Here is a 23,022-nt window from a genome sequence, read left to right as displayed (position 1 = left end):
GATCCAGCTGGCTTGTTCTTATGTTCTTATGTTCTTAAGGACAAGTTAATGCAACAGGAAGGATCTATCTAGAGGCACGAGTGCCTCTAGATAGTTTGCACTAGGGAAAGAGGAGGATCAGGAAACATGAAAACCTCTCCCTCTGTGAGGCCTTGTGGAGGGATATTTGGAGTGTTGTTGCTGTCAGCTAGTAGGGGAACTGAGCCAGAAGGCTGGGGAATCCTCATAACCATACAAATGATCATATAATGATCACCATATAAGAACATAAGAACATAAGAACAAGCCAGCTGGATCAGGCCAGAGTCCATCTAGTCCAGCACTCTGCTACTCGCAGTGGCCCACCAGGTGCCTTTGGGAGCTCACATGCAGGATGTGAAAGCAATGGCCATCTGCGGCTGTTGCTCCCGATCACCTGGTCTGTTAAGGCATTTGCAATCTCAGATCAAGGAGGATCAAGATTGGTAGTCATAAAACGACTTCTCCTCCATAAATCTGTCCAAGCCCCTTTTAAAGCTATCCAGGTTAGTGGCCATCACCCCCTCCTATGGCAGCATATTCCAAACACCAATCACACGTTGCGTGAAGAAGTGTTTCCTTTTATTAGTCCTAATTCTTCCCCCCAGCATTTTCAATGTATGCCCCCTGGTTCTAGTATTGTGAGAAAGAGAGAAAGGACTTTGCTTTTTTGTGGTGTTTTATAAATGTCCATTGGTAATGTAACGTACGGATGCAAATATAGCCACAACTAGAAGTGTATTTTTTTTTATTTTAAAAAATAGAAATAAAGGTAATGAGGTTAGAATCCTAATGTACCAATTCCGCTTTGAAAAACAATACATCTCCAAACTCTAAAATTTCAATCAGAAGAATCAAAGAAGCATTTCTGTTACAGAAAAAAAGGTAAAGTACTTCACTGCCGCAGCTAATATTGATTAAGGTAAATTGTTTTTTAAGTACATCAGAGGCCCCTTCCGCACATGCAGAATAATGCACTTTCAGTCCACTTTCACAATTGTTTGCAAGTGGATTTTGCTAATCCGCACAGCTGCAACGTGCATTGAAAGTGGATTGGAAGTGCATTATTCTGCATGTGCGGAAGGGGCCAGAGTGAACAAACGCATCCTCGGAACAAATAGGCAAACTGGAGGAATCTTCCAGTTGACAGTGGCCGCTTGGCTTACTTTTATCCTTTGCTTTCAAGTGATCTTTGGCTATTCACCATACTGGAGCACTTACCTTGCTAAAGAAGATGTGTTACATCTGGTAACTGGCGCAGCCTAATTCAGTAACCGTTGGCTTTGCTCTGATGCTAGGAGAAGATACAATTCCTCTGTCTTGAAAGCTGTTGGCAGCTGTGTATGGACCCATGATGAGTATGTTAGGGGTGGGGAGTCTCAGCTAGAACCAGCATGGCAACGACCAAATGAAGGCAGGCATTATGTACAAGAGGTCAGGCATTCAGAAGAGGGGAAAGGGCTTTACAGAAAAGATCCATTGTTGGAAAGATGGAAACACCCCCCACACAACCCATCCACATCTGTAGTAGATCTTGGATCAACGGACTTGTTTCCACCCTTTCTCAACATGAATACTAGGAGTTCAAGTGTGCATAGTTTGTTATTTTTTGTATTACTGTAGTCTGTATTGCTGTATTTTATCCTGTCCTATTTGATTACCTGCTGTATGCTATTGTTATATGTATGTCGTTACAGCCTATGGTCCCAACACTAAAATAGATTTATTCATCCACATCTGGGCAGAAAACATATTTTCACACATCCCAGCCTGCATTTCCATGTGCAAGTATGTTTCTTTCATGAATAAGCATTCAGTCATATGAGATCCCTTGTGAATCTGAAATACTACAGGGCCAAACAGAAAGTTTCAGCTATTTGTGTGAATTTAACTTCAGTTGACCATCCCCTTTCCCCCATACTTCAGCATAATTTATTTTATTTATTTGTACCCGCCTTTCTCTCCAATGAGGACCAAAGACACTGTACTAATTTTCCTCTCCTCCATTTTGTCCACACAACAACCCTGCAAGGTAGGTTGAGGCTGAAGCAGCGTGACTGGCCCAAGGTCACCAAACGAACGAATTTCCATGACACCACTGGGGATTCAAACCCAGCTCTCGCAGATACTAGCCCCACACTCTTAATCCCTACCCCACACCAGCATCTGCAGAGCTACTGCTGGATAAGGCAAAAAGGTGAGGTAGGTATGTGACATCCATCAGATTCCACAGCATTCCTAGTCAATGCCCTCCCCAAGGACATCCGGGCCTTGCAGAATCTGTTTCGGTTCGGTTCCTCAAGGCCTGTAAAACAGAATTATTCCACCAGGCCTTCTCTGTTGGGCCAGCCAGACACCTTTTTCGATATCAATCTCGATCCTCACCTGGCATATGACACAAACACCTGTTCCCTTATATGTTTAGGATTCTTTAAGTCATCTTGAAATTCACTGGTTTTAGCATTTCTATCTTTGTATAGTTTTTATTATGTTTTTATCATATATTGATATGTAAAGCCGCCTTGAGTCCTTCGGGAGATTGGCGGGATATAAATGCAAAGTATAAATAAATAAAATATAAAATAAATAACTGTCTGGAAACCTGAGGAAGCATTCCTGGGACAGAGAAAAACAATGTGTGCACATACTCATGTGCGTATTGTTGCATCTCTCCCCCAGGGAATAATGGCACTTAATACTCAGAAGAAGCTCCTGCTCCAGTTTGTTTTTGTGTGACGCAACGGAGGCCACGTTGCAAAAGAAGAGAAATCCAGGTGTGCTGAGGAAGACTTTGGCAGGTGCTACCGTTTGCTCCTGGTGGCAATGCACAGCAATTCCCACCAGAGGGCGCGCCGAGACAACGGATCGATGCCACAACAACAACAACAACAACCTTTATTAGGCATATTAAAATAGGCTCCAGAGCGTTACAGACATTTCTGAAGTACAAATCAAAAGTACATTCAACACACAGACAGAGAAACTGTATCTAGCATTGGACGTTACTTAGAAAGTTCTGTCACTTGTAAACGGATCGATGCCTTTGCAAGCCCTAACTAAACCTGTTAAAACACAAGTGTCAAACTCGTGGCCCTCCAGATGTTATGGACTACAGTTCCCATCATCCCCTGCCAGCGTGATGGTTGCAGAGGCTGATGGGAACTGTAGTCCATAATATCTGGAGGGCCATGAGTTTGACACCTAGAAAGCAGCTGTGTGTGGCCTCTATTCTTGAAAGAGGGGGGCAGGATTTGGCGGGGGGGGGCAGTCGGTTGCCAGGAGCCAGCCCCCCTCCCTTGTGCTTTTCAGAAAAGTAGGGGAGACTCTATGGGGAAGAGGGGATCAGAAATGACGTCTTGCACATCTGCCAGTCCCTGCCAGCCTCTTTGGGAAGGGGAGCCGCTGTGGAGGGCTTCCAGAGAACGTGCTAAGGCTGCCGGAAAGCGTGGTAACGCTGCCCCAGTAACGCCGCGGAGGTCTCCCGAGAGGGCGCTAATGCTCTCCGTCAGCGTTACAACAACGGGGGGGGGGGGGGCGCCGCGATCTCAAAGAGCGTTACCACGCTCTCATCGGCGTTACCGTGATCTCAAAGAACGCTACCACGCATTTCGCGGCATTACTGCGCTCTCCGTCAGCTTTGCAACGATCTCGGCAGCGCTACAACGGTCTCGGGGCGTGCGTTACTATGCTGTCCGGCAGCCTTAGCGCGCTCTCGGGGAGCCCTCCGCAGCGTTACCACGATCTCGGGCGGCTTTACCACGCTTTCCGGCAGCCTTAGCACGTTCTCGGGGAGCCCTCCACAGCGGCTCCCCTTCCCAAAGAGGCCCCAACAAGCCATACTCTAGCAACTATACCTGAGAAATGCCGCGTTGAGGGGGGGGGGGGGGGGTGCGCTTGTAATTCACTCCTTTGGCCACTGGAGGGCAGCAGCAGCCGCCCCAGCGACTCCCCTGCCCAAAGAGGCTCGGACTCGCCACAACCTCGACGTGGGGCCTCGTGCGAAGGTGGCGCCCTAGGGGCTCTCGGCTCCATCGTCCAAACGGGCTGCCAAGCTCAAAGAGGCTCGGGAAGATAGCGGAATCACCCCATAACATCCACGTGCGGTCTCGTGCGAAGGCGGCCGTCAGCGTGGCGTGGTTCACGGGGGAGGGGGGGCTCTCCCGAGGGGCAGATTCACGGGAGGGAGGGGGGTCCTAGGAAAGCCAGGCGGAGGCGGGGGTGGGGTGGGGGCTAAAGGCACCAATGACCAGGTGCAAAAAAATTTTTTTGGGGGGGTAGTGTTGGGGTGGCCCCCCATGGGGGGGGGGGCGTCCAACTCAGGTTTTGCCCAGGGCCCCAGTTAGCCTCCATACGCCCCTGGTCCACTGGCGTAATACCCATTGGGCAAGGTGGGCAGCTGCCCAGGGCATCACCTTGTGGGGGGCATCAAAATGCTGGGTTCGTTTTTGGGTATTTTAGTGGTTTTCCATTTGTGGCCTGCAGGGGGCGCAGTTTTTAGGCTAGTGGCACCAAAAATTTCAAGTGTATCATCAGGAGACAGTTCTTATGCTACCCTCAAGAGTTTGGTGAAAGCTTGTTTAGGGAGTCCAAAGCAGGGACTCCTCAGGGAGGTGCCCTATCCCCATTGCTCTAATGGGAGCTAATAGGAAATGGGGGCTACAGTTTTGAGGGTCCATAACTTTGGCCCCCCTGAGCCAAACTGCACCAAACTTGGGGGGTATCATTAGGGCCAGTCTCCACTGATGAGACCCTGAAAGTTTTGGAGAGGACTGCCTTCAAGAAATGTGCCCCCACAGCCTGCAACCCCATTGACAGCAATGCAGAAAAAACTCAATGCAGAACAAAGATTCTGCTGGGGCAAATTGTCACAGGATAATGTTCCTGCAGGGGGCGCATTTTTGGACCGTAATGGCACCTCAAAATTTCAGGGTATCATCTGGAGATGATGGCACCCCAAGTTTGGTGCAGTTTGTTCCAGGGAAGGCAAAGTTATGGACCCTCAAAACTGTAGCCCCAATCTCCTATTAGCTCCCATTGGAAACAATGGGGGGATGCCTCCCTTGGGAGTCCGTAGCTCTGACCTCCTGGAACCAAACCTCACCAAACTTTGCAGGGAGCAGCATAGGGACAGTCTCCTTGATGATATACAAAATTGTGGTGCTGATATGTCTAAAAATGTACCTCTGCAGGCACCAACAATGTCCTGGGTGCAAAAGTTTTTGGTCATGGGTGGAGTGGCTGCCCATGGGGGGGGCATCCCAACTCAGGTTTTGCCCAGGGCGACAGTTTCAGCCTAGGGCTGCTCTGTTATCACCCCTGGCTCACTGGCGTAATACCCATTGGGCATGGTGGGCAGCTGCCCAGGGCATCACTCTGTGGGGGGGCATCAAAATGCTGGGTCTGTTTTGGGTATTTTAGTGGTTTTCCCATTTGTGCCCTGCAGGCGCAGTTTTGTAGCTAGAAAGGCACCTGTGTGGCCTCAGTGTATCATCAGGACTGTCCTTATGCTACCCTCCAAGTTTGGTGAAGTTTAGTTTAGGGAGTCCAAAGTTATGGACTCCTGTGGGGGTGCCTCTATCCCTAGCCATTGTTTCCAATGGAGCCATTAGAGTTTCTAACGATGGCTTTGAGGGTCCATGAAGCACCCTTAGCCTCCCACGTAAAATCCGGCACCAAATCCTGGGTATCATTAGGCAGTCTCCTTGGATGACTCCTGAAAGTTTGGAGATCACTGAAATGTGCCCCACAGCCCATGGGTAAACTCCCCATTACAAATGAAAACCAGAAACAAAGATTCTTGGGGCAATTAGAGGGTCTTTATAGCAATGGCAATTGGGAGCCTTCAGGTATCACCCGGGATAGGAAAATTTCCACTGGAAAGAATCAGGGCGAAACAGGACCTCAAAACGGTTCTATAATCTCCATATTAGTCTGATGGAACAATGGGATGCTCTCTCTCTGGAGTCCAACTTTGGGACTCCTGTCCCAAAACCACCCAAACCTTGGGGGGAGTAGCACAGAAACTCTAATATTAAAATTGTGGTGTTGACAAGGTCTAAAATGGCAGGTACCAATGTCTGGGTGCTTTTGGCCTGCGGAAAGGGCTCTTCCAGGGTCCAACTCCAGGTTTTGCCCAGGGCGACATAGTTTGCTTAGTCGCCCTGTTGCCCCTGCCTGGTCAAGTGTAATGAGGCGACAGCTTTTCTCTGCATCGAGGTCGCATGCCTGAGATTAGGTGGAGTAGTCCGAGCTCCCCTTTTGGTCTGTTATGCTGTCCTGCATGCTGGCATCCACCTGGCACATACAGGGCCAGGAGCATGGGAAGCTCCTGCTCAGGCCCAGGCAGAGGTGCAAGACGTCATTTTCTCATCCCCCCTTTCCCTCAGAGTCTCCCCCAACTTCGCGAAACACAAACATTGGCAAGTGCTGGCTCCTGGTAACTGACTGGCCTAGCTTCTTCCCCACCCCCATTCAACAGGAGGCTACTACACAGCCAGTGCTTTCTAGGTGTCAAACCTGGCGGCTCTCCAGATATTATGGATTACAGTTCCGATCATTCCCCCGCAAACTACATCACGCTGGCAGGGGATGTGATGGGAACTGTAGTTCTGCCGCATCTGAGGGCTGCGAGTTTGGATTTCACACCGGTGTGTTGAAACTTATAAGCCATAGGATTTGCCCCCCCCCCCCCCAAAAAAAAAAAAAAAAAGTCTGTTCCGTGAAGGGGCTCTGGAGGACTCTGGCCGAGTCTGTGATTGGTTCTTATCCCAGGCTCCGCTCTCTTTCGCGTTCAGCCGCCGCAATTCGAGATCCGGGACGCTAAAGACACCAGGGGGAGAGGCGCCGCCCAAGCAAAGGCGGCCAGGATTCCAGCCCCAGCGCGTGCATGTTTACTCGGCTGCCTTCCCAAGGGTGCCGAGCGCTCCTCCTCGCCATGCAGCCTCCCTGCATTTCAGGAGCTTTGATTCCAGATTAGCCATTCGGCTGCCAACGGGGCTTCTGTTGCAACTTTGCGCCGGCGGACGCGCCCTGCCCAGGTGCCCTCTTGGAGCCCTCCCTGCAGGGCGGAGCCTGGCTACGGCTCCACTTTCTGGGTTGCTCCTGGGCGGCGGCACCTGCCTGGGTCTCGCTGGCCCGAGCCGCTGCCATGCTGGCCGGCGCTGAAACCGGAGCGCGCCCGGTCCTGGAAGCCCAGGTAAGAGCGGGGCGCGCGGGAGTGGGGTCCCTTTGGAGAGGGGCGCACGGCGACGGGGAAGGGAGCCAGGAAAGCCTGGCAAGGAAGGACGTCTCCTTCCTTTTTTAAAGGGTGGGGGGAGGGCTACCCCTTCCGCACATGCCGGATAATGCACTTTCAATCCACTTTCACAGTTGTTCACAAGTGGATTTTGCTATTCCCCACACCTTCAAAGTGCGCTGAAAGTGGCTTGAAAGTGCATCATTCGGCATATGCGGAAGGGGCCCCACAGTTGTGGGGGGGGGGACGGGACGCTTGTTGTCATTTCCAGCTACTCCCCGGTGATCTCCTGGGATTGAAATTGGCGACAGAGAACAGCTCTGGAGAAAAGGGCTAATTTGGAAGGTGGACTCGGAGGCATTGTACACCACTGAAGCCCCTCTCCCCCCCAACCCCCCCCCCCCCCCATCTTCAGGTATTTCCAACCTGGACGGTGAGGGCCTCCCCTTCCCCATGACGGTGAGGGCCTCCCCCTCCCCCCCCCCAGAAAGTTTGGAATCTGTCTTGGGAAGTCACTGCACAAGTGAGTGCCAGATTCAGATGGAGAGAGACCCCCGCCCAATCCCCACTAGAGGAAGATGGAAGAGTGTTTTAAACCGGGTAAAGCTAAGGATGGGGACGGGTGTTTAACATTCTGCAGTTCACAATTTCTTCTCTATCTCTAAAAGACAAGATGTTTCTGTGAAATATAGTGATTACGGGGGAAATGCAGAAATGTTCAAATTAGCGCTGTGAAAAACTTTTGCCGGAACCGAACTTTGTAAATGTTTTGGGGAATAAGCAGGAATTTGCCAAAAATATTATACAGCATGGCTAGAGGTCCCCAAGGTGTTGAGGCCTTCTGCTTCAACCTGCCTAGCCTACAGGTGAATCTGGCACTGTGCCCATTTCCAGCCTGGCTACATCCATTCAAATGTGAGTTCCTCCCAGAATCTGCAGTCCATTCAGTAAAGTGCCATTTACTTTTGAGTAAATGTTTATAAGTTTGCATTGTGCGCTCAGTGGGATGTTCCTTCGTGATTAGGACTTCTTGGCTACAGGTACGTTAAAGTGAGGCGGTCTCTACTAAAGAGTTGGATTCCATTCCCTTGTGAGTGAAACGCCCCAGAAGTTTGCAACCTGCCTCTTGCCAAACTGGGCGTAGGGAAGCAGGTTGTAGCTGCCATCTTTTGCTTATTTGGGAGAAAACTCCACAGAATTGGGCAAGTTCCACATCCTAGTCCAGTGATGGCGAACCTTTTCGAGACCGAGTGCCCAAATTGCAACCCAAACCCTAGTTATTTATCGCAAAGTGCCAACCCAGCAATTTAACCTGAATTCTGAGGTTTTAGTTTAGAAAAACAGGTTGGCTCCCTCTTCCTCCGCCCCACCCGCTCGAGCAGAGGCCAGCCTGCTCTAGCCTCCAGCAAGTCCTGTGTGCACCGCTCTGTGCCTCTCTAGCATCTCTGCCTCCTCTGCGCCCCCCACCCCTCGGGCAGAAGCCACCCGGACCACAGGCACCAGGCCTGCCAGCTGAGTCCTCCCTGCTCACCATGGTGCACGCATGTCATGCTCAGTGGCCCAGGCTAGCCTAGATGTGTGTGTGTGTGGGGGGGGGGTGATTTTCCGCCCCCCACATGACGAACTCTGTGTGTGCGTGCCCACACAGAGGGCTCCGAGTGCCACCTCTGGCACCCATGCCATAGGTTCGCCATCACTGTCCTAGTCGATGAAGGAACCCTTGGCCCCTGGGGTGTCAGCCAGTATATCCCGTGGCAATCCATGGGGCTAATAAAAATGGCCAAGTTGAAGAGATGACACTTTTGTGACTTGTTTTAAAAGGGGGGTGAACTGCTTTTGGAAGTGATGGTTGGACTTTGGTGTGAAATTATTGAAAGAATCATTTCCAAATACACAGTTTTATCCATCTGACACCTGTCTTCTTCCTGGACACTGGAAGGTAGCACTGGAATTTTGATTTTGCTGCTTAGATCCAAAGAAGGAGCTCTTTCACTCCTCCTTTTCCTTTGCTGATAACCCTAAATGACCCCTTCTCTCTCAAGAAACCCCTTCTGCTGCAGGAGTTTATACTAGGTGCGTTGCCAGCTTTTTTACTGGTCCGGAGCCTCTGCTTTTAGGTCCTGCTAGTTTTCAGAGATTAAAGAAAATAGGGCATCCTATTAAATAACAATAACGCTTCCGATTTGCTCTCAGTAATCCTTATGAATAAATATGATCTAAATATTTTTTATACAGCAAGTAACTAAGAAGGATGCAGTGATGCTTAGGAGAGCAATTTGCCTTGGGTTGCCAATGATCAAAGTGAGATTTGAAATCGAAACTTCCCAATTCGGGCTGTTCACCTGACACAGAGCCGGCTTAGACCCTTTTACACCCCCACCACCCAATCTCAAAGTTGAAACCTAGGTTGCGATAACTGTTCGCGAGCCAAGCCTGTGCATTACTGAGAATGTTCAGTGGGAGTTATTTGCACATAAAGGAATAGATGAAGGAAATGAAAACCCCTAGGAAAATCAGGCTATTGTATTATCTCCTGACCTAATCTCAGTTTTCTGTTGGAGTTTCTTCAGAGCATATGAAACAGGCATGGACCGAAGCCCCATAGGTCCATTCAGAGGGGTCGGGCATGGACTGTCGGAAATTTCCAATCAGCAGAAATCAGTTTGCCTGAAGAAATTGGCTGCTTTGGAGGCCAGGCATATGTCATTTATAGCCTGTTGAGACATTTTACCCTGTTCAGTGCCAGCTCCTTCCCTGGCTTGCTGGACTTTCTGTTTTCCTAACCTGGGTGGGACTGTTATCAGGTGCAGCCTGGGCCGTGCCCAGACCTGCTGGCTGAGAATTCAAAGGGTGTTTCCCACTCCGCGCTTGGAGCTGGATTGCTGAAGCGCTCAATACAGCATGAGAGATAGCATGTCTCAGCAGGTGGAGGGTGTAAATAATGTCCCAGTGTTAAGTAATTGGCCTTGTTCGCATGGAAGTAATCAACCACAGAGTATAGGTGTTGGCTTATGGAGGGAAAACACTCCAAGGGGTCTACTGTAGAAAGCCGATACCGCACGGAGAATACTTGACTAAAATCATTCCCCCCTGAGGAACTAGTTTTCTTAGCTCAAGGACATTTTGTGTATGACTGGAGTAACGTGGGTCTTGTGGCTTGCACTTGGAATTGGTGTAATCCTGACTGATCACCTTGGTAAGAACTAGGGAACAATTTCTGGTCAGGTTTAGAGAGTTTGGAGAGTCATACTTGGGAACATGTAGGTCAGCATTTTATTTATTTATTTACATATTTTGGTGGCAAGTCACAGCTGTCTTATGGTGACCCTGTATGGTTTTTAAGGCAAGATACTGTTCAGGGGTGTTTCTGTGTCGTTACCCTAGACTTGGTGACTTTCATCCCAATACTGAGAGGTTGCAGAGCCCGGGCAAAGCCCTGCTTTGTTCTCAATAGCGGCAAAGCCTGCAAGGGCAGGCACAGAAGCAGGGAAGAGAATTGCTTGCCCTTCCTCTATGTATCCAGGAGAAATTTCTTTGCTATAGCCTGGCAGTGCATTTAAAATGGGGGGAGAGACGGCAGCAACCAGTGGGCCTCTGGCTTGCCTCCTTGCCTGCCTTGGATTCAATTCTTCCAGGGTCGGGCCGAGGGGTGTCCAGCAGGCTTGCGGAAGGCTTCGGTCTGTGGTGGGGGGGGGGCAATTTTGTGCCACCACGTGACCAGTTGGTGGTGCCCGGGGACATGGGGTGACCCCATGTCTCTCTGGCAGGTACGCCCCTGGCTTCAGCTTGTGAAGCCGGGCAAAACTAGGAGCCACTCCGTATTCAGCTCGACCGAGGCGGATCGGCACTGCTGGTATTGTTAGATCTTACCGCAGCGTTTGATGTGGTCGACCACGACCTTTTGACCCACCGCCTGGCCGCCTCCGGGGTGCGGGGCACTGTCCTTCAGTGGATTGCCTCTTTTCTCCGGGGTCGAAGTCAGCAAGTGAGGTGCGGGGATCAGGCCTCCCGGAAGTGCCCGCTTGATTGCGGTGTACCCCAGGGGGCTCTACTATCCCCGCTGCTATTTAATATCTATATGCTAACCCCTTGCTCAACTGGGTACTGAGTTTTCGGGATATTGACCTGCCATCAAGTACGCTGATGACACGCAGCTCATTCTGTTGATGGAGGGGGGAGCAGTCAGCTCGCCACTGCGGCTCTCCAGCACTGTTTGAGGCGGTTAAGCTGCAGTTGGTTGCAGCAGAGCAGGTTAAAACTGAATCCATCGGAAGACGGAGATCCTCTGGCTTGGCCGCGAGGGGGGGGACAGGATCTTCCAGCCACCGGTGTGGGGAGGGGGTCTCTATTGGTTTCAGACCCCCTCCGCGGCAAGCAGACCTGGGGGTCCAATTCTGATTTGTCTCTCTCAATGGAGACCCAGGTGGCTCCATGTAACCCGGGTTGCCTTCTTCCACCTTCGCCAGTGCCCGGGCTGCTGGCTCCTTTCCTCTCCTAAGCGTTTATTCCTAGCCACTGTGATCCATGCAACGCCGTCAAATTTCCAGATTGGACTATTGTAAGGCCTCCGCTCTACGCCGGTCTTCCTTTGGCGCTTGATCCGGAGACTAAAGCTGGTCCAACACGCAGCGGCGCGCCTACTTACAGGCAGCGCCATTTACGCATCACATTCAGCCTGTGTTGCGCCAGCTGCATTGGCTCCCCGTGGAGTTCCTCGGTCATCTTCAAGGTGCTGAAGTACACCTTCAAGGCCCTACGCTGCCTGGGACCCCTCGTGATTCCTCTCGAGACCGCATCACCCCCCATAAGTGTCCCTGCACGCCTCCTCCGCTCGGTGGAGGCTTTCATTTATTAGTGGTCCGCAGTGGCCCCTTTCAATGATGCGGTTGGCCGCCACGCCGTGGCCAGGGCCTTTACGGCCCTGGCCCTGCAGCCTGGTGGAACACTCTACCTGGCCTGCTGTTCACACTGTTCCAAGGGACCTTGGCGAAATTCTGCAGGGCCTGCAAAACGGAGTTGTTCCACCGGGCCTTTGGAGGGACCAGCCGCTGATATGGTGCCCCCCCCAGTTGGCCTTTCCATCTAGGCCACCATCTAATATGACTTGCCGCTCTCCTCCCCCCTTCTTTCCTGGGGAGAATTTTAAAGTGGGGTTGGTCGGACGCCTCTACTATTATTATCATTATGTTTGTATCGCTGTTTTAAAGATTTTAGTAATTCATTTTATTTATGCTTGTGCTGTACACCGCCCAGAGCCCCTTGGGGATGGGGCGGTATAAAAGCCGAAACAATAAATAAAAATAAATAAATAAATAAATAAATAAATAAGAGAAGCTGTATCATCCATGACCGTGTTTCAAAACAGTGACTTCATTATTTCGCATCAGCAATTTGCCTGCTCTAAATGCCAGACAATTAGCATCGGCATCCTATGTGTTGATGGTTGAAAGATCCTTTATTCATGGGCCTGAAGGAAGTGGATGCTTCGATTGTTTGGTATTTCTGGGAAAGGTTGAATAGGAACAGCCCTGGTCGTTCTGGTTGGATGGGAGAGCTCGTTCCAAAGCAAGAGGTTTGGAAACAATCCTCATCTGCTCGCTTTCGCTCGAGTTCTTAGAATTTACCTTGTCTGAAGCCCCATGGCTGTGTGGCTAATCCATTTAGGTATGAAAATTCAAAAACAAAACAACCCCAAAACAAGACAACTCCACCACTTCCTATGGTGCAATCCAAAGCAAAGTTATACTCTTCCCGTTGCATTCCACTGTTCTGTGCCTTCAGATCTGGTTGCCTTCAAATCTGGAGTCCTTTTTGTTAGGTTTTGGGTGTTTTTTGGTGAACAGGTACAACTTTGTATTGTTGAAGGCTTTCACGGCCGGAATTACTGGGATGTTGTGTGGTTTCCAGGCTGCACGGCCGTGTACTAGTAGCATTTTTTCCTGACGTTTCGCCTGCATCTGTGGCTGGCATCTTCAGAGGATCTCTGAAGATGCCAGCCACAGATGCAGGTGAAACATCAGGAGAAAAGGCTACTAGAACATGGCCATACTGCCCGGAAACCACACAACATCCCAGGTAGATCTTTGTAGCTAAAATCCAGCACATTTTAAACCTGCTACTGTCTCTTGGCCTTCGCTCACTCACCAAATTTGCAGCACTGGGGGGAATCATAACACTGGCCGACCTTGCCAGGCTTCTGTAGAGAGATAAAGAATGTGAAGTGTTTTGATCACTGAAACAGACCAGTCAAAAGCTGAGCTTTACTGTTGGTGTGGAGCCTGCAGTGAGAGACCGCAAGGTCATATCGGTGCTGGGTCTGGGACATGCAGAGAAATCTTTCAAATTCTGTAAGACTTGAACAGTGAAGTAGTTAAACTGACCTCTCCATAGCTTTTAAATACCAAACAGAATTGTTGTCCATTTTTTAAATTATTGCTAGTCTCAACATTTCTTTATCCATCTCTCCTGCACTTCCAAAATAAAGGGCCATGTCGTTTTAGAGACAAGTTTAGCCGTCAAAAAATGTTGGAAGGGACCAATCCTCCGTGGGTTTGTGGCATAGCAGGAAACAGAGATGTTTTCTTGGTCGCCCCATGCGTTTTGAAGTGCTGTAACGACCCAAGGATGTCATAAAATCTGGTCTGGCCTGAAAAGACTTTGGCCCTTTCCGCACAGGCAGAATAATGCACTTTCAATCCACTTTCACAATTGTTTGCAAGCGGATTTTGCTGTTCTGCAGTATCCTTCCACTTAACATTTATTTCCTGTACTGTATATGTTTTTAAATCAGTTTTTTACTATTGTTGTACTGTTGTCCATGCCAATAAAGGCTTGTTGAAAGATGAAAGATATTCTGCACAATAAAATTCAGCTGCAAAGTGCATTGAGAGTGCATTATTCTGCAAGTGCGGAAGGGGCCTTTGTGTATGAGCTGGGCCATTCATGTTTTAAATCCATCCGTTCTCTTCTGACTAAAGGTGAGTTGCCGAGATTTCAGGCAAGGAAGAGCTAAGATGCCAGGGATTCAAATATGGGTCTCCCAGATACAAGCCAGGTACTTTGCTATAGCTCTGCGAACACCAAACCCTTTTCATTTATGGAACAAACAGCCACAAGATGCAGCTCTGCACTCGAGCTTATTTAAAAGGAAATTAGAAACATTAGCTGTAGCTTTGACTAAGTCCCGGTATTGAATATTCAGACAGCAGACCTCAGAGCACTGGTGGGTTGGTGCACAAGAACAACGGAGTGGCCGTTGCCAAGACATCTGGTTGGCTACTGCGGCGAACAGGATGTCAGCCAAGATGGGACTTTGGTCTGGTTCAGCAGATTTTTTTCCTGTTCTTATCTCTTCCCATTTATGCTCTGGCTGGGGAGGGGCCGTGGGCCGGCGCTAGAGCTCTTGCTTGGCACACAGCGGATCCCAGATTCAATCCCTGGCATCTCCAATGAAATGGGTCAGGCAGCTGGTGATATGAAAGACCGCTGTCTGAAGCCCTGGGGCGTTGCTGCCAGTCAGAATAGGCAATGCTGGCTAATGGTCTGATTCACTACGGCCCCTTCCGCACATGCAGAACAATGCACTTTTAACCCACTTTCACAACTGTTTGCAAGTGGGTTTTGCTCTTCCGCACAGTAAAATCCAGCTGCAAAGTACATTGAAAGTGGATTGAAAGTGCATTATTCTGCATGTGCGGAAGAGGGCTATAAGGCAGCTTTGTGAGTCTGTGGCCAGGGGTATGCCATTGGCCACTATCTCGCATGCGGTCTGGCCATGCATGGGATTGGGATGGATTCATTCAACGTTGTTGTGGCCCATCTTTTCCTCCATGGCATGACTCTCATTCTTGGTTGTGGTCATCATTATCTCCCCACCCCAGCAAAGTTCTGCAGTTGCCCATGTTGCTTTGTGTGGAGCAGCAGTGGCATAGGAGGTTAAGAGCTCGTGTATCTAATCTGGAGGAACTGGGTTTGATTCCCAGCTCTGCCACCTGAGCTGTGGAGGCTTATCTGGGGAATTTGGATTAGCCTGTGCACTCCCACACATGCCAGCTGGGTGACCTTGGGCTAGTCACAGCTTCTCGGAGCTCTCTCAGCCCCACCCACCTCACAGGGTGTTTGTTGTGAGGGGGGAAGGGCAAGGAGATTGTCAGCCCCTTTGAGTCTCCTGCAGGAGAGAAAGGGGGGATATAAATCCAAACTCTTCTTCTTCCTCTTCTTCCTTTTTCCGTGTCCTGCCGTCAGTTACATACATGAAGCATAAATGCTGCAGTTTTCAGTCAAAAAATCTAAGCATCTATCTCCAGGTCAGCCAAGAGCAATGTTTGTTCTCTAAATCCTCTTATGATAGTCGAGACAATATCACACTTTTCTTGCAACATGTACAGCAGATTTGCCAGGCACTGGCTGGCAGATCTACCTCACATAATCCATTAAAAACAAAATCCTAATGTTTTCCCCAATATAATGCGGACCTATCTTACAAGGATAAAGAGGGGACAATTGTGTAAGTTGTTTTCGGTCCTAGTTGGGGCACACCATATTGAGCTTAAGGGAGGAAGGGTCTAAAGCAGTGATGGTGAACTTTTTTGAGAGCGAGTGCCCAAATTGCAACCCAAAACCTACTTATTTATCGCAAAGTGCCAACACGGCAATTTAACCTGAATACTGAGGTTTTAGTTTAGAAAAAATGGTTGGCTCCGAGGCACACGTTATTCGGGAGTAAGCTTGGTGCTAGTCGGTGGCTTTGCTTTGAAGCAACTGTGCAACTCTTCCAACTGGTGAATCACGACCCTAGGAGGATTTACTCAGAAGCAAGCCCCATTGCCAGCAACCGAGCTTACTCCCAGGTAAAGGATCACGCTTTAGTTCTTCGCATGAAAATCAGTGGGGTGTAACAGTGCTTAACAGGGTTACCTACACTGCTTCCCCAAACTAGGTCTTAAGTTTAATGCTAATAATCAAACCCAGCCGCCCAGGCCAGCCTAGATGTGTGGGGGGGGGGGACTCTGTTTGCGCGTGCCCCCAGAGAGGGCTCTGAGTGCCACCACTGGCACCCATGCCATAGGTTCGCCACCACGGGTCTAAGGGAAGACAGGACAGAAATTTGTGAAATTTGGAGAAAGCACAGATACTTTTTTTCTCCAAGTATTGTTGATGGCTTTCACAGCCAGAATCCACTGACTGCTGTAGATTTTCCAGGTTGCGTGGCCGTGATTTTTGCTCCTAACGTTTCACCACATCCATGGCTGGTAACTTCAGAGGCATGTCGCGATCAGATATGTTTTTCTCCTTCTCCCATGCTCAGTCACTCTCCCAGGCTTTTGCGTATGTTGTAATCTTTCCCGAGTGGCACAAGAGGAATATAGTGGTTCACAACTTGGGGTGCCTGCCACCATTCCCTCCTAAAGAGCGTTATGTTTGGATAACGCTATAAACATAATGCAAACTAAGCATTCGAATTAAGTTTCCTGCCCTGGGGTCGCAAAGAACCTTAATCTTGGATTACCACTCAAGGATACTAGTGAGTAACTTCCGTATGCATATGCAGAGCCTCTGGAGGAAGAATAAATCTTTGAATAGGGCCTTGCAGACAACTGTTCTTGCAGGCGGTGAGCCTTGCAAAGCTGTCTAACCAGTCTGCCCGCTTTTTCACCAAGAGCACTGCTGTGACCTTTGTATTAACTTCTCAGCAGTGGGGCAGGAGGAGGATTTCTTTTCTCTTCTCCAACTCTAGTAGCAGAGCTTCGACTCTGCTACTAGAGTTGGTGGGTAGCGTGGTGGCCAAGTTTGCAGATGATACCAAATTATATAGAGTGGTGAGAACCACAAAGGATTGCGAAGAGCTCCAAGCGGACCTTGATAAATTAGGTGAGTGGGCTAAGAAATGGCAAATGCAGTTCAATGTAGCAAAATGCAAAGTGATGCACATAGGAGCAAAAAATCCAAACTTCACAGACCAGGAACGGGATTTGGTTGATAGTTCCATGGGAATGTCAACTCAATGCGTGGCAGCTGTGAAAAAGGCAAACTGTATGCTGGGGATAATTAGGAAAGGAGTTGATAATAAAACTGCAAGGATTGTCATGCCCTTATATAAAGCCGTGGTGCGACCGCACTTGGAGTACTGTGTTCAGTTCTGGTCACCACATCTCAAAAAGGATATCGAAGAGATAGAAAAAGTGCAGAGAAGGGCAACAAGAATGATTGAAGCACCTTCCTTATGAGGAGGGGCTGCAGCGTTTGGGACTCTTTAGTTTGGAGAGGAGACGGCTGAGGGGGTATATGATTGAAGTCTATAAAATTATGCATGGGGTAGAAAATGTTGACAGAGAGAAATTTTTCTCTCTTTCTCACAATACTAGAACCAGGGGGCATACATTGAAAATGCTGGGGGGAAGAATTAGGACTAATAAAAGGAAACACTTCTTCACACAACGTGTGATTGGTGTTTGGAATATGCTGCCACAGGAGGTGGTGATGGCCACTAACCTGGATAGCTTTAAAAAGGGCTTGGACAGATTTATGGAGGAGAAGTCGATCTATGGCTACCAATCTTGATCCTCCTCCTGATCTCAGATTGCAAAATGCTCTTAGCAGACTAGGGGTAGTTTCCGCATTGAATCGCTCTCGACCTGGAGAGTTCGACTAGAGTCCCGACCCGAGTCCTCCGCAGACAGACGAAGCGTCGGGAACTCGTGGTTCGACCTCGACCACCTCCCTGCTCGCCATTGAATTTCTCGACTCTACTGGGGAGTTGAGTCGACTGGCGGACTCGGGTTGCACTCGAGCTCGAAATCACTTGGAGGCGGGAATCTCCGCCACTCACTCTGCCATGTAGCCACAATCACAGACTAAGTATTTCCTCTGCCAATCATGCGCAGAAGGGGAGACTGGAAGTGGCGGCGCGAAAAGCTTTGGGCATGCGCAGAACGGGGGACACAGCAACCAATCGGAACGCAGCACAGGGAGGTGGTCCCGCCCTCTGAGCTCGGCTCCGGAGACACGAGTCGGCTGCTGTGCGGAGGAACGGGAGGACTTCTCCCGGAGTCAAAGGTAAGACTCACGCTGTAAACCACCGAAGTCAAACCTGAATACGCACTTCCGGTGTGTCCGGAAGGGCTCTTGGTGATCAGGAGCAGCAGCAGCAGAAGGCCATTGCTTTCACATCCTGCATGTGAGCTCCCAAAGGCACCTGGTGGGCCACTGCGAGTAGCAGAGTTCTGGACTAGATGGACTCTAATTTGATCCAGCAGGCTAGTTCTTATGTTCTTATGGTCCCAAATGGCAGACCCTGAACTTCATTTTATAATGCCAAACATCTGTTCCTTGCTAACTTAGGGAAGCTACTGTCTCATCTTCGGTCTCTCTGCCCGTAGGGTCTGATGGTTTGTCTTATTTGTTTGTCTTTATTAAATTTGATACCTCGCCGTTCCCTGTCTAAACAGGACTCAGGGCAGCTTACATACATGATTTCTAATACATCGAGCATAAAACATGCCGAAAAATAATATATACATAGTTAAAAACTGTAAACTACAGCAATTCATAAAGATGGTGACTAAAATAGATATCCAAAAGACTCTTAAACAGTCTAGATTCCTATGATCCGCCACATCCTATTATGCCTTCAATTCTAGCTGTTCAGATGGGGTGGGGTGGGGGGCAAAACTAAGTAGGGTTGCCAACTCTGGTTTGGGAAATTCCTGGAGATTTGAAGATGGGGTCTGCGCAAGATGAGTTTCTGTAGGGAGCTCAGCGTGGATGTAATGCCGAGTTGTCTTCCCTCCAAAGCCGACATTTTCTTCAGGGGAACTAATCTTTGTAGTCTGCAGATCAGCTGTAATTTGAAGGAACTTAAGAACATAAGAAAGAGCCTGCTGGATCAGGCCAGAGTCCATCTCTTCCAGCACTCTGCTACTCGCAGTGGCCCACCAGGTGCCTTTGGGAGCTCACATGCAGGATGTGAAAGCAGTGGCCTTAAGAACAGAAGAAAGAGCCTGCTGGATCAGAGCAGAGTCCATCTAGTCCAGGGGTAGGGAACCTGCGGCTCTCCAGATGTTCAGGAACTACAATTCCCATCAGCCTCTGTCACCATGGCCAATTGGCCATGCTGGTAGGGGCTGATGGGAATTGTAGTTCCTGAACATCTGGAGAGCCGCAGGTTCCCTACCCCTGATCTAGTCCAGCATTCTGCTACTCGCAGTGGCCCACCAGGTGCCTTTGGGAGCTCACATGCAGGGTGTGAAAGCAACGGCCTTCTGCTGCTCCCGGTCAGAACTTCAGGCCTTGGCAACCCTTTCATGAAGTGCATTGAACCTTATTATTTCAGTGATCCTCACAGCCGTCAGCCATTCTCTGGATATAGCCGTGTCTTTATTATTATTTCCTTATTCTCCACATGTTTGCTTTCCTGGTGACTCAGTCTCCTGTCGCCCTAAATGAATCCCAGGAAGAGATGTTTGTTGTTTTGATTGTTTTGCTGTGGCTTTGAGCTAGCACAACAAAACTATTATGATCCACAAGGAGATCCTGAGGAGTCAACAGGTGCAAGGAGCAAACTCTCTTGTCTACAGACATAATTTTACCTCAGAGAATGTTGCTCCTTCCTGTGCTTGACGTGAAACCACCTCTGTGAGGTGTTAAAAGTTCTATTAAAAAATCTCCGAGAAATTCTGTCCCCACCCCCTTCTTTAGTTCAGCTATATTCTTAAACATTGTGGGTCTTGCCTGTGTAATTTGTCAACTGTTAAACTTCTTTTAGCCAACTTCTGGTGGCCTGTACTGTGTTGTTAGATGATCTGTTTGACAACCTGAAAGCCGTCATTTTGTTTATTTATGCTCAGAATCTTCATACAGAAGATGAACTCCGAAAGCCAACACAATTCTGGGATGCATCAATAAGCGTATAGTGTCTAGATCAAGGGAATTAATTGTACCACTGTACTCTGCATTGGTCGGACCTCATATAGAGTACTGTGTTCAGTTCTGGGCACCATAATTTAAGAAGGATATTGACAAGCTGGATCATGTCCAGAGGAGGGCAACCAAAATGGTAAAAAGTCTAGAATCCATGGCCTATGAAGAGAGGCTTAGGGAGCTGGGGATGTTTAGTCTGGAGAAGCAAAGGTTAAGGGGGGACATGATAGCCATATTTAAATATTTGAAGGGATGCCATGTCGAAGGTATCTCACAAGCTTGTTTTCTGCTGCCTCAGAGATGAGGACCAGGAAAAAGTGAAGGAAAAGAGATTCCACCTAAACATCAGGAAAAACTTCCTGACAGTCAGGGCTGTTTGACAGTGGAATGCACTGCCTCAGAGTGTGGTGGAGTATCCTTCTTCAGAGGTTTTGAAACAGAGGCTGGATGAACATCTGTCGGGAGTGCTTTGATTGTGCGTTCCTGTATGGCAGGGCGTTGGACTTGATGGCCCTTGGGGTCTCTTCCAACTCTATGATTCTATAATTCCGTGACCGGGGACAAGACACTTTGCTCCCTCCTACACTTCCTTTCTTTCTCTTGAAAAGAAGCCACCGTACAGTATAGAGCCCACCTTCCAAAGTAGCCATTTTTCTCCAGGTGGACTGTCACCTGGAGATCATAGTGATAGATCTCCAGCTACCTCCTGGAGATTGACTAGCCTACTTGTTACTTGGGATGTTTTCAGTTGTGTCAGTCTTCAGTCTAATTGCTTAGCCAGGCCAGTATGTTCTTTCATGTTTCCCTGTTGGAGAGCAGAGTCCTTCATGCCTTCTTTCTCTCTATTCCCTTCCTAGACTCCCTGAAACTTTCCGTACTGCCAGCATGTCCCACCGGCATTCGGACCTATCCTTGGCGGAAGAGGCCGTTCTTCTTGGGCACCAGCTAACGTCCGAGTTGCAGGTCAGCAGCACTGCGGTGACTCTGCAGGGAAAGCGCAGCGCCATGGCGGCGCTGGATAACGCTGCCTTTTCGGACGACCTCTCACCGCCTCCCACTGGGCCGCACCGGATCGTCCTCAGCACGGAAAGCCCAGTTGCTCTGAAGGTGGGCACCCAGCAGCTCATCCCCAAAATCCTGGCCGAGTGCCCCCAAGCCAAGACCCCCGCCCGGCACCAGAGCTTCTCAGCAGCCGTGCCCAGCAAAGAGGCATCCCGGTGCAACCCAAAGCGCTTGTCGGCTCCCAGCATTTCTTTCGAAGAGCTGGAGGAGGAGTTGGGCGGGGCGACGCTGAAACGCAACCTCCGCAACATGTCCTACCGGGCAGCCATGAAGGGCTTTGGGAACGCCGAAGCAGCCGAGACTCCCAAGTTCAGCAGTACCTTGAAGCCACTAACAGAAGAAGCCAACGGTCAGAGAACCCGGAGCCCCGGCCGAAATAAGGTAGGCTCTTGACACAGGCCGAGACCTGAGCATTCGAGTGGAGTCAAGCAAACCTGGTTCAGGAAATTGAGTTTTCCAGGGAGGGAGAGATAATGTGTCTATGAGTGTGTGTGGATAGATCTGCTAATGGCCCCTTCCACACATGCAGAATAATGCACTTTCAATCCACTTTTAATGCACTTTGCAGCTGGATTTTACTGTGCAGAAGAGCAAAATCCACTTGCAAACAATTGTGAAAGGGCAATGTGAGACGGCTGCATTTGCTGCTTCCTTATATATTACTGGCTGGTATTTCTTTCCCAGAATGTAGTACAATTTCTCCCCTTCACTAGTTCAAGTTTGATGGTTTGGGAGGGTTCTCTTAAGCTGAGGTGTAAACGGGCTGTAGCCAAATATGTCCACCCTGCAGATGACGCCTGACCAGAAAACCTAGACGTTGATATTGATGCTTGTTTTTGAGAGTTTAGGGATTAAAGGATTTCCCCCTCCCTACACTGTTGAACTGTTTGGAAACCTTTGGTTTGAAAAGCTCTTTGCAATTAGTTTTGGATTTTCTAGCCTCTAAATAATTCGTTGTTCCCAAACTCGGCCGATGCAGAGCACTCATCTGTAAACATTGCAGGGAACTGGCAAAATTGGTTTAAAAGGCCGTCTTAGCTGACTGACTTAACAATGACATCGTTAAAAAAAATTAAGAGAAGACTCTGGTCTTCTTGAACGTGAGCAAAATCTGAAAGAATGAAAAATGTAGAGGTTTCTTCATCTCGTTTGCGAAGTCTTAATTGAATAAATCCCAGTTGCAGGTCAGGGACCTGAAATGAACTACCGTATTTAAAGTGGGTTCAGTGGATTGAGTATCAGGGTCAAAAACCTACCGCAAATCCTGAATCTGAAGCCAGAGGGTTGTTGGACAGAGACCAAACTCAGGCCAAAGTCAGATCTACAGGCCCATCAATCAGACCACCAAAAGCCACCTCTTAAGCAAAGCCTGATGAACATTTACCTTCCATCTCTGGGCCTACTTTGAGTAGGTGGGAAGTCTCCCTGTATAACCTTAATTACCTAGACTTCTGCACCACCTAGGCCCCTTCCGCACATGCAGAATAATGCACTTTCAATCCGCTTTCGTAATTGTTTGAAAGTGGATTTTGCTATTCTGCACAACTGCAAAGTGCATTGAAACTGGATTGAAAATGTATTATTCTGCATGTGCGGAAGGGGCCTTAGATCTCTGTTCTCTCATCGAGCCACAGCCTTTCCCTGTATGATCCCGCACAGTGAAAAGACACAGCTGTTTTGTCTGAGTTTCCATTTTGCCTTTCCTTCTGTGTTTTGTGAACATCTTCAGACCTGCACTCCCATCCTAGGATATCTGGAACTGCTTGCTGAAAGATGCCAGAGGAGGACAT

General features: G+C 49.1%; 1 protein-coding gene across 1 annotated transcript in view; it reads left to right on the top strand.

Annotated features, from left to right (window-relative positions):
• Nucleotides 1-6,885: 6,885 nt before the first annotated feature.
• The window catches only part of ARHGEF16 (Rho guanine nucleotide exchange factor 16), a 40,520-nt gene continuing 24,383 nt past the window's right edge, over nucleotides 6,886-23,022 (top strand). The window contains exons 1-2 of the mRNA XM_048518632.1: nucleotides 6,886-7,213; nucleotides 21,028-21,613. Of these exons, the coding sequence (XP_048374589.1) occupies nucleotides 21,056-21,613 (558 nt within the window). The 5' untranslated portion in view covers nucleotides 6,886-7,213; nucleotides 21,028-21,055. The remainder of the gene's footprint in view (nucleotides 7,214-21,027; nucleotides 21,614-23,022) is intronic.

Source organism: Sphaerodactylus townsendi, linkage group LG16 (genome assembly GCF_021028975.2).
Source record: "Sphaerodactylus townsendi isolate TG3544 linkage group LG16, MPM_Stown_v2.3, whole genome shotgun sequence".
Lineage (NCBI taxonomy): Eukaryota > Metazoa > Chordata > Lepidosauria > Squamata > Sphaerodactylidae > Sphaerodactylus > Sphaerodactylus townsendi.
This window is presented reverse-complemented; position numbering and strand designations above follow the sequence as displayed.